Source organism: Cyclopterus lumpus, chromosome 19 (assembly GCF_009769545.1).
Source record: "Cyclopterus lumpus isolate fCycLum1 chromosome 19, fCycLum1.pri, whole genome shotgun sequence".
In the NCBI taxonomy this organism is placed as follows: domain Eukaryota; kingdom Metazoa; phylum Chordata; class Actinopteri; order Perciformes; family Cyclopteridae; genus Cyclopterus; species Cyclopterus lumpus.
In genome coordinates, this window is record NC_046984.1 from 7,102,328 (window position 1) to 7,112,971 (window position 10,644).

At 42.9% G+C, this 10,644-nt stretch overlaps 1 protein-coding gene across 2 annotated transcripts; it reads left to right on the forward strand.

Moving 5' to 3' along the window:
* The first annotated feature begins 314 nt into the window (after positions 1-314).
* usp42 (ubiquitin specific peptidase 42) lies at positions 315-10,538 on the forward strand. Of its 2 annotated transcripts, none has more exons than XM_034558158.1 (18): positions 315-429; positions 1,591-1,840; positions 2,470-2,676; positions 2,815-2,925; positions 3,136-3,235; positions 3,737-3,804; positions 3,902-3,972; positions 4,481-4,563; positions 4,727-4,838; positions 4,924-5,064; positions 5,854-5,954; positions 6,060-6,231; positions 6,366-7,037; positions 7,155-7,237; positions 7,419-8,540; positions 8,753-9,054; positions 9,164-9,229; positions 9,378-10,538. In XM_034558158.1, exons 2-17 carry the CDS (start codon positions 1,600-1,602, stop codon positions 9,223-9,225), a joined length of 3,648 nt encoding a protein of 1,215 aa, XP_034414049.1. In that variant the 5' UTR covers positions 315-429; positions 1,591-1,599; the 3' UTR covers positions 9,226-9,229; positions 9,378-10,538. The 2 variants fall into 2 exon arrangements, with proteins under 2 accessions (XP_034414049.1, XP_034414050.1); XM_034558159.1 differs by having other exon boundaries at positions 8,756-9,054.
* Positions 10,539-10,644: the final 106 nt, after the last annotated feature.

Below are 10,644 nucleotides of genomic sequence, written 5' to 3' on the forward strand. Positions count from 1 at the left end.
TGTACATGTGGTCGATGGTGGTTGTAAGGTTAAATTACTGGTCACAGGGAAGGGACTGTTTCATTTTGAGAACTTTAAGTGGAAATACTATTTATTTTTAAATTAGCATTTCCGCATTGATATAACAAGATGTTCTGTCAAGAAATTATTCTTAAACCACTAATAGTATATAAATATGTCTGTAAAGCACCCAATGTTGGTTGTACATTATGTACACAAAGGTCAGAGGAGTGTTCATGCGACGGATCTTCCCGAAACACGTTCCTCTCAGAAAAACTGCTGTTTCAACCAATCAGAGACCTCGTTTCATCGAAGGAACCCGGATGTACCCGTGGGGCAATTAGCTACGTCATTGTTCACCGCCGGACACCCGCTGGAAATAAGGAATGGATTTACAACCACTATTAACGTATTCATAACAGATTCCAGGTGAGTGCGTTGTTGATTTTACGATCGGAGTGGCACTTGAACTGTTGCAGCAGTAGTATTCTCGTGGGCCTGAACCGCTGAGATGTGTTGTAGTAGCCTTACACCGGTTCTCTGTCATGTCGGAGAGAGCAGCGCAGTGAGCACACACAGCCGCCGGTGTCGAGCCCCTCCTTTCTCGGCTCAATACACGTCCAGTATGCGGTCCCACGCAGTATTTATCAAATGTATTTTGAAGTGGGAACATAAAACTGCACTTTGACGTGTGCAGCACACGGTTACGTTATTCCCCGCCATGTCAGTCCGCTTCCATCGTATCGAGCTAACCTAGCTAGCTAGCTAGCACCACTAGCATCAATATTGCCGCACGAGCGCCGCCACCGCACGCAGCTAGCGCCGTTCGGTGGCTAACGGTGGTTACGTTCGCCGTTTCCATGGTGTTCGTGACTTCTAGAGCCTCTGTCTCTTCGTCGGTTATTCTGTTCCCTGAGAAACGCGAGCTTTTAATCGGTGCTCCTTCTCGGCGGGCGGACGGAGGTTTAATGCGTGTGTTGGTGAGGTTTAGCGATGCTGCGTGTCAAAGGCCTAGCAGCCGTCTGCGAGCCAACGCGAGCCAGTCTGCCGGGGTAAGTGGGAGGGGACAGCTGTTGTAAACGTGCTTCCGACTCGGATGTCGTTCACTGGGTCACTTTTTCAAAAGTTGGTCCATTTTGAACAGATTCAAAACAGAAGTTAATATCCGGCCACTGTTTTCTGACGTTTGTTTTAAATGAAACATTGCAACGTCCCTATAATTTACTATCGCGTGTGTGTGTGTCTGTCTGAGAGATTTAACTCTCCTTACTTCAGACTGCCTTCACTGATTTATGTTATATCACAAAATCTGTAATTGTGTCTGTCTAAACAAGATTGGTGTGAAATTGGCTAATTCAAATATTGCAATGTATTTATTTGACTGCACTTGAATGATTTGTGATAAATAGTCTTTTTAATGGCTATTGCATTGATTGGTTGTAATGTTATCCAATTTAGTTATGGGCAACACACGTCAATATGTCTACATGTAAAGTAACATCGGAAATGAAAAACACAAAACCTTGAACTTGATTTGTTTCTTCAGCAGCCATGAAGTTGTGTACATCTATGTGTTTGCCCTTCATACAGCAATGAACAATGACCATAGTTGACAGATCTTCAGAAAAGTCTGACCACGAGTCAGTCGGGTGTAAGCGATCTCCCTTCACCAGTGGAGACGTGGGGATGGACGGTAGCTGTTCCAGCAGCTGGGCGATGGGTCCCACCGTGCCCAGCGACTCTCCACGGCTGAAGGCTGCAGGAGGCTGCCTGGGCCCAACGCCTGGAGCTGCAGTCTACAACAGCACACCCTCCTCTGTGGACCGGTCCAAGGAGCAAGGTAGGAACTGGGCTTTTATTAGCTGTGTATTTTATGCAAGTTTATTGTAAGCTGGTTTGAAACTATACACCTTACTTTTATTTATCCCTTGCATGGAAATTTCCCCTGAGTTTTATGAATTTGATACGCATACCAATAGTCAATATTTTCCTACCCATATTGGATATGCGGATCAAGACGTACATAAATGATACCAAGCTTACTTGGTATCATTTATTTATTTACTATTTGCTACTGTGGCACAACGGTTTTGTATGGGTATTGTGTTGCTGCTTCCACTCTACTTTCACTCATCCAGTTACAGAACCAAGCCAGTTTCGAAGTATGATCAGTCTTTTGAGCAGTTGTTTGTTTAACTTAAAGAGCAGTAGCCTGACTAGTTTCGCAGAAACAAAAGAGAAAATCTTCTTGTCTTTTTTCCTTTAGCTTGTTTTACACTCATACTCTGTAGTCATGATCACGTGATATAACTCCTAATACTGACAGATGTGCGGTCCAGAAGCTTCCTTTTCCAATGTGCCAGTATGTACTTGCATAGAGTACGTAACAGACAGATGCTTGTTTATGTCCTGGACCTGGTAAAGTCATTGAATTTAACTTTAATAATAATGTTGGCTCTGTGTGTACAGTGATGAGCAGTGGTGATGGCATTGACTCGCCCCAGAAGGTCCTCTTTCCTCCAGAGCGGCTCAACCTAAAGTGGACTCAGGTTCACCGCATTGGGGCAGGCCTGCAGAACATGGGGAACACCTGCTTTCTCAACTCAGCCCTGCAGTGTCTCACCTACACACCTCCATTTGCCAACTATCTGCTGACACGGGAACACTCCAAAACATGTAAGTTATTGTTTCATGATGCTTCTTTGGACCAAATAAGTTATCTAATTGTACAGTCATGCAGTAATTATCACGTCAATGTTGGTGCAATGTTGTATTCTTACTTATCAATGTTTTGTCCATCTGTTGCTGCCGCAGGTCATGAGCCGGGTTTCTGTATGATGTGCACAATGCAAAACCACATCATTCAGGTCTTTGCAAACTCTGGAAATGTCATTAAGCCCATTGGTGTGCTCAATGAGCTCAAAAGTAAGTGATTGTCTGTTGAGTAAAACACTACAACTGTGATCTTTGACAAAATGTTTACCTAAAATGCATGACAGGAGGCGCTGTGTAGCCGTTTACATTTTTAATTTGGAGGGAAAATTTCTTGGGGGTGGGGGGAGTTATAGTGTGCTGTTAAAATAGTGTGATATCATATTCTTACATATTTCATTGTTTGGGGTTTTTCTCTCACAGGGATTGCAAAGCACTTCCGCTATGGAAGCCAGGAGGATGCCCATGAGTTCCTGCGGTACACAGTGGATGCTATGCAAAAGTCCTGCTTACCTGGAGCCAAGTACGTTTCATACACCCCCAACACTGTAAACAGCTTAGGATAATTTTTATTATTTTTTTTGTTATCAATATAGGCCACCAAATACTGTATTCTGACATTGAATAATACACAGAGGCTAAATCTAGCATAAAAGCTATACACTATTAAAGTATTCATGTTTTTCTAGTAAAATGTGTAGAGCCCTTGCCAAGTAGGTTATGGACACATGCATGTTTAATAGATACCATGGACTGGCCATTGTGGCTCTCAGGGGACAGAGAGATTTTAGTAACCTGAAGTATCGAGTCAACTCTTATTCTGTAATAACAGGTGGCCTCGTCTAATTACTCTTGCTCTAATTCTTCCCTCTCTTGCTCTTTTGGCTGCAATATGTTGTGACCTGACACAACAAATGTGTTCTCCGCTCCAGTACAACCTGAACATATTTTTGTTTGTTGGATTTATAAGGCAACCAGTCAGTTATGTCATTGTTTTTCATCCTCATATTTATCTTTGTGACAGATTGGACAGGCAAACGCAGGCAACCACTTACATTCATCAAGTGTTTGGCGGGTACCTAAGGTCCAGAGGTACGTGAGAAGTGTTTTTTGATTTGAAGTCCCTTTTTATTTTCTTTCTCAGCTTTCCTTGACTAATAAATAAACACTGTTGTTTTTTCTTTTTCAGTTAAATGTTTAAACTGCAAAGCAGTCTCTGATACATTTGACCCTTTTCTAGATATAACTCTGGAAATTAAGGTAAAGAAAAAATCTCATGTGGATCTGATATGCCTCTTTTTTCTATTTTACTGCATACCAATTAGTCCTGTCACGATCACCACTATAGTTGGACGATATATTGTCCCAGGAATAATTTTTAAAACTATTACTGTCATTTTAAGACGATTGTATGTGACTAGTACACCCTTTCAAAGACCAATTCACTTTTAATTCTTGGAACTTTTAATACTGGAATTGTAATGTGAACAAATATTCTAAACAAAAATAATTTAATTGAACTACTCAACCAAAACAATAAATAAAATTGACTCTTGGGCTCTGTTAACAAAAAATCACGATGTTTGTGCAATGCGGGCAAACGGTTAATGCCGAGGTCAGCAACACTTGTCAAGTTCATGTCCATGAAGCTTATGCTCAGTCAATAACATAATTATCGTGACAGGCATACTAACAAACCAATTCATTTATTTTTTATTTTCCACCGATCTTAAGAACTGAACCAAAACCCATTTTTATCTCCATGCAGACAACTCCTAGTGTCTCCAAGGCTCTGGAGCAGTTTGTTAAGCCAGAGCAGCTGGATGGAGAAAATGCCTACAAATGCACCAAGTAAGTTGTTTTACAGACTAAAGGAATTTAGAAAGCATGACAAGAAAGAATTTAGAAAGCATGACAAGAAAGAATTTAGAAAGCATGACAAGAAAGAATTTAGAAAGCATGACAAGAAAGAGTCTGTTTGACAGCTAACGGACTGAACATTACTTTTTCTCAGGTGTAAAAAAATGGTCACGGCCTCGAAGAGATTTACCATCCACCGCAGTTCAAATGTGCTCACCTTCTCACTCAAACGCTTTGCAAACTTTAGTGGAGGCAAAATCACAAAGGTACCATGACATGTGTGGACTATCATATCAAGAACGTGACATAATAGGAACAATTTAAATTAATCAACTGTCGTTTGGTCATCAGGATGTAAAATATCCAGAGTTCCTGGACTTGCGGCCCTTTATGTCTCAGTCTCAAGGAGAGCCCCAGGTCTACGGGCTGTACGCTGTGCTGGTCCACTCTGGATTCAGCTGCCATGCTGGACACTACTTCTGCTATATTAAGGTACTGGCACTGCTATAGACCTCTGTTCTAATCTATCAGGGCGCTGTTGTTGCCAAGTACACATGCACACATTTGTCTCTCCAGCAGTCTATCAACAACTCGCCATAACAGTTTAATGAAGAGATCCTACAACAACTCTTAATCTTGGTCTGAAGTCTTGACGGGTCGAATTTTGTGTGCATACAAGTAAGATAAGATAAGATAAGATATTACTTTATTCATCCCCTGGGGGAAATTTCTTGAAGCAGCAGCAGACATGTTTACATATATACAATAAAATAGGGCAGGACATATTACATTAAATAATTTAAATAATAAAGGAAATTAAAATGTTAAAATAGAAATAAAAGCAGTGTATCTAAAGTATAAAGTGAAAGCAGTGCAAGGTTTATTGATGTTCATTTGAGGGGGATCTGGCCAGAGGTGATTTATTATACACTCTTATTGCAGTTGACAGGAACGTTCTCCTGTATCAGGAACGTTCTCCTGTATCTGTCCTTGTGACAGCGGAGGTGAAGCAGTCTGTTGGAGAACGTGCTCCGCTGTCCCTGCAGTAGGTGGTGGAGAGGGTGGTCCGGGTTATCCAATATGGACAATAGTTTATACACAATATCATTATTCTATTACATTTCTATGTTTACACATTTATCCACGATTATATTTGTTCTTGACAGTCAAAAGTTCTCAACTGTTATTGTATTCAACACTTTAAATTGAAGATGTGTAGCAGTGATGATTCTGTTTAGCAAATGTGTTAAAGCCTGCCAACTCTGCTGTGGTGTTTCCCAGGCAAGCAATGGGCAGTGGTATCAGATGAACGACTCCTCTGTGTCCGTCAGTGACATCAGGTCTGTCCTCAACCAGCAGGCCTACGTCCTTTTCTACATCAAGTAAGTAAACCATCATTTTGATTGTCTCTAAAGCTTTTAATATGAAGCCTCCAACTCGTTTTTAAAGTTTCTCATCGCTAATGTCTCTTTCATGTGTGTCACTAGGTCCAGTGATGGGAAGAAAGCAGGGGACTACAGCCACATGAGCCATAACCCAAGCATCCCTGGTCAGTCGTCTCCACGACCGGTGGTGATACCACGCATCAACACCACCGTCCACCACAACAACAACAACATTGGCTTCATAGGTCCACAGCTGCCACCACACATGACCAAGGTACTACAGACTTGCTAACATTTAAATACTGGTGATCAGTCATATATTTGAATGTTATCCATTTAAGATGTTTATTCAGTGTTTGACCTAGACACTCAAAACATAACCTGGTGTACTTTCTGTTTCCTCCTCAGCGCAATCTCCACGTTAATGGGAATGGATCTCTAAGGGACTATCCCAACAACTCCAAGCCCAGCACCAGCAGCAGTGTTGTGGAAAAACCTAGCCATGGACTGGCTTCTTCCTCTTCTTCCATCTCCCACTCCATCAGTCGACCCACGATGATCCCAGACCACGACAAGCGGCAGAAGCTTTCCTTCTTCATTGGACAAGGCAAACCGAACCGTCCGTCCTCCTCCTGCTCTTACAGCCAGCCGCCCTCTGCCAGCAGCTGCTCCTCCTCCTCCAGCTCCAGCTCTTTATCCTCCTCACAGTCTACCTCAGACGTTCGCTTTGTTCCACGTCAGCTTAACCACGGTAACGGCATGTCTCGCAGTAACGGGGATCACCACACGGGAGGGAATGGAGCGTCGTTCTTGGTGCCGTACGGCCAAGAGTCTTCAGAGGAATCGGACCAGGAGAACTGTGGCACTTTGGAGAAGGGCTTTTTGGCCAAGTCTCACTTTAATGGAAACAAGAGAACGGGAGAAATCTTTGATCATTCTACTCAAGCCACCAACGGACAGTCAGGAGTGCACCACAATGGTAATGGATTAAATGGACCAACCAACGGTATCTCTGAACCCAGTCAAAACGGGCACCATTATGAACACCACAAAGTGAACGGACACAACACCCCCGATAAAGTAAATGATATGCTTTGTTTGCTATCTTTTCATTGTATATTAATAACCTAGTGAACAGTAGTTTTATGTCTAAATTGCTATATTATAAATGAAACATGGCTTGTTTTTGCTGCGTAGGTCTCTGGCAGTAATCATGGAAGTTCATCCTCTGTGACTACTGTTGCTGCTAATGGACTAGACAGTGACCAAAGTCAAACAAGGTAAGATTAGCCCTCTGACACTGAGCTGGAAAAGTTATTACTCTGTTCAACACAAATTAAACAGATACACAATCTGTTTGATTTGATCACATCTTCACAGTATACACAGACATTGAACCCCAAAACTATAATACAAAGCAATATTTAAATGCTTCATATTTTGTTTTGTTTGTTTCTACAGCAAAGAGGCACATAGTTCCGCCTCGTCCCAGGCCAGTTCTTCTCAGAGCATCCACCCTGCTGCCAGTGAAAGCCAGAACCTCTCCGCTCCTGACACAAGGGCTAAGGATGTGTCTGAACCGCTCCCTCAGCATACAGCATCCTCCACTGTCAGCTCTCCACCCTCAGCTGCTGCTACAAAGACCCATTCTGTCTCATCGAAAGAATCTGCTTCCTCTTCTGCTCGGCATTGTAACCCTACTGCCTTATCCATCCCGCCAGACTGCTCCCAAAACATCAATGGGGCCTCTGCAGCTCCAGAGAAAGTTAGCAGAGGTGGGGAGGAAGCCAGAGATGCACCACAGACCAGTGATCTGTCAGCAGAAACTGAAGGACGCACAGATTCTAAGGAGCAAGACCAGTCTAAGCCCAGTTCTAGAGGCAATGAAGTACACACATACCCAGACAGGGAGAGAGACAGACTGCACTCTGACTGCAGCAGAGAAAAAGAGCGACACTACAGGGACAGGAGTCAGGAGCGAGAAAGTGGTGGTGATCGGCATCGTCACAGACGGGACTCCAGAGATCCCCACCACCATCAGCGCCCGTACAAGGATCGTTTTCCTCCTCACAATCGTTCCTTCAGGGACTGGGAGCCTGAGCATCGCTGGGAGCGGACCCTCCACCACCCTAGGGAGCGTGATCGTGACAGGTGCTCTAACCATTACCACCACTATCACAACCGCCGCTACAGAGATGACTGGGACCGTGAGCGGAGGGGACACGGCTATCCCTACAGCGAGAAGTCTCATGGCCGAGGGAGGTGGCAGCCAGACACTCGAGAATCCCGGGTGATGAAGGACAAGAGCAATGGCAGGGAGAGGGACTATTATCCGTCAAAAGAGGATAATTCCTCGCCTGCCACAGAGCCGGAGACCTCCACAAAGTCCAAGGGCTCGTCCCCTCAGGCTCGTCTCTCCTCGTCTGAGTCAGCTCTAAAAGGGGAGGATCAGAATCACAAAAGGACGACTGACCCTCTGAGCAAGCAGAGGGATGACAGCTCTGAGGCCCGCCGCTCTCGAAAACACAAAAAGAGCAAGAAAAAGAAGAAGTCAAAGGATAAAGACCGGCACCGTGAGAGCGGGTGAGTAACACCATCTTTGCCTCCTTGCTTCGTGGCACTTTGTGCAAATTAGTTTTGGATAGTGTATATTTGCCATTTTGATATTCTTTAGATTCGTTTGAGCTGTAGCCATACATTGTTTGTCTTTATCCGTTGACAAAGCCTGACTCAGTCTGTTTTGGCTTTAGTCTAGAATGGGGAATCATCACGGTGTGTTTTCTGTCTTCCCCTAGAAGCTCCGAAGTGGATTCAGACGGAGCCAATGAAACAAAAAAGAAGAAGAAAAAGAGGAGACAGCGGGACAGCGAGCAGCCGAGCCCAGGAGCAGGGCGGAGCCACAAGAGCAGAAGCAGCGAGAAGGAAAGCCGCAAGCGACGCTATGACGACGTCAAGGAGGCGAAACGTGACAATGCTTCTTTGCCAGAGAAGCGAAGGTGCTCCGACTACGCTGATGGCAGCAGAGAACATCTACCCTCCTCCAACCACACCTCACCCACAAACGGTTCAACTCACCACCATCTCAACGGATACAAAGGTATTAAAGTGTTTTCACATCCAAAGTCATCCTCAAAAATAACCAACATGCGATAATAATGCTGCCGCTGCAGACCATGTCAATTAAAAGTGTTGATCCTGTTTTGCAGGAAATGGTTATGGCCAAATCAATGGTGACTCCCATGGATTCTCCAGTGGCTTGAAACACTGACTCTGTGAGTGGGCACCCTTTTAATGATTACCACAGTATGCTCTACCACAATCAATGCTGGTAAACAGTCGGAACTCTTATCATAGGTGCAAATATTTATGCTCCTCGCTATGCAAACAGATTGTATGGAGGCCTCTTCTTTCTCATTTCAGACGCATCAACACCATTTTAGCAACAGCAGAGGAATGACAGCTAAGACTTTCTTTTGACGTGGTGCTTCTTCCTTGGGAGCATATTGTATTTTTACCACAACAAAAGTGTTTTAACTGTTCAGAAATCTTTTTTTAAGGCAGATTTATTTGCCGTAATTCTTCTAACTATTGGAAGGAGGGAAAAAAACGGTCACCCGATGAAAAATATTAATATATACTTGTATGAACACAAACAAATCCTGGAGCTTAAACATGTCAACTGCTGCTCAGTGGATCTCAGGACTTGTTCACATCCATCGCGGATATCCACCTGCTTCATGAGAGTGGAACTAAAGGGAAACGTGTTGCCGAGGAGACGAAGGTACCGGCTGCAGGTTTAAGATGTCACCATATCTACACAGCTGCAATGTCTGAGTTTCTTTTTTTTCAATCCCACTGGGAGAGGACACACTTATGGAGGGAGATGTTAATGAATGAGACAGAGGAGCGCAGTGGAGGCTTCGCTGACTGACCCGCCACATTCTGGACAGACTTGAGGACATTTCCCAGCTTTTAATTTGGTTTATATTGTTGCTCTGAAGCCTAAGATTCACCCTGTAATTTTTTTTAAACTTTTTTCACAGATAGTTTTTTTTTTTCTCTGGATCATGCCTCTCATTCTTTTTTTAATTTTATTTTTAAACATTTAAAAACAAAAACAAAAAGCATCGATGTGTTATCATGGCTGTGGACCATTTGTGTTTGCTTTTTAATGAAAAATACAGTTTGTGTCTTCTAGCGTCATAAAAATACTGTGAATTTAATTTTCAACTGTACTATCAGTTACTTTTATATGTAAAAATCCTGTATCAGGGTTATCAGTAGATGTTTTGCTTTGTTTTTAAAAACATTCATGTTCAATTTGACCATATTTTCTGGACAAAAGTTGGGAATGAGTATGGCTTTCCTTTCCCCCCAAATTTAGACAGTAGTTGAACAACTGCTGTTATACCTTTTTTAGTTTAGCATGTCAGAATTTATACATTGTATAAGGTAAAAAGCCTTAAAATACATTTGTTAATGTCAGAAATTGTAAATTGTTTTTCGTCTTTGACTTTGTTTACAAGCTGTGTTGAAATGAATGAAACATGTTGATTGAGATGACTGACGAGTTGTCAGGGATTTTTGAAAAGCTCCTGTCTGCCTTTTGTATAATATATTAGGAATAGACCGATTGTATCCGAGCTTCTTGTTGATCAAACTTTCCACAATAGTTAAATTATGATGT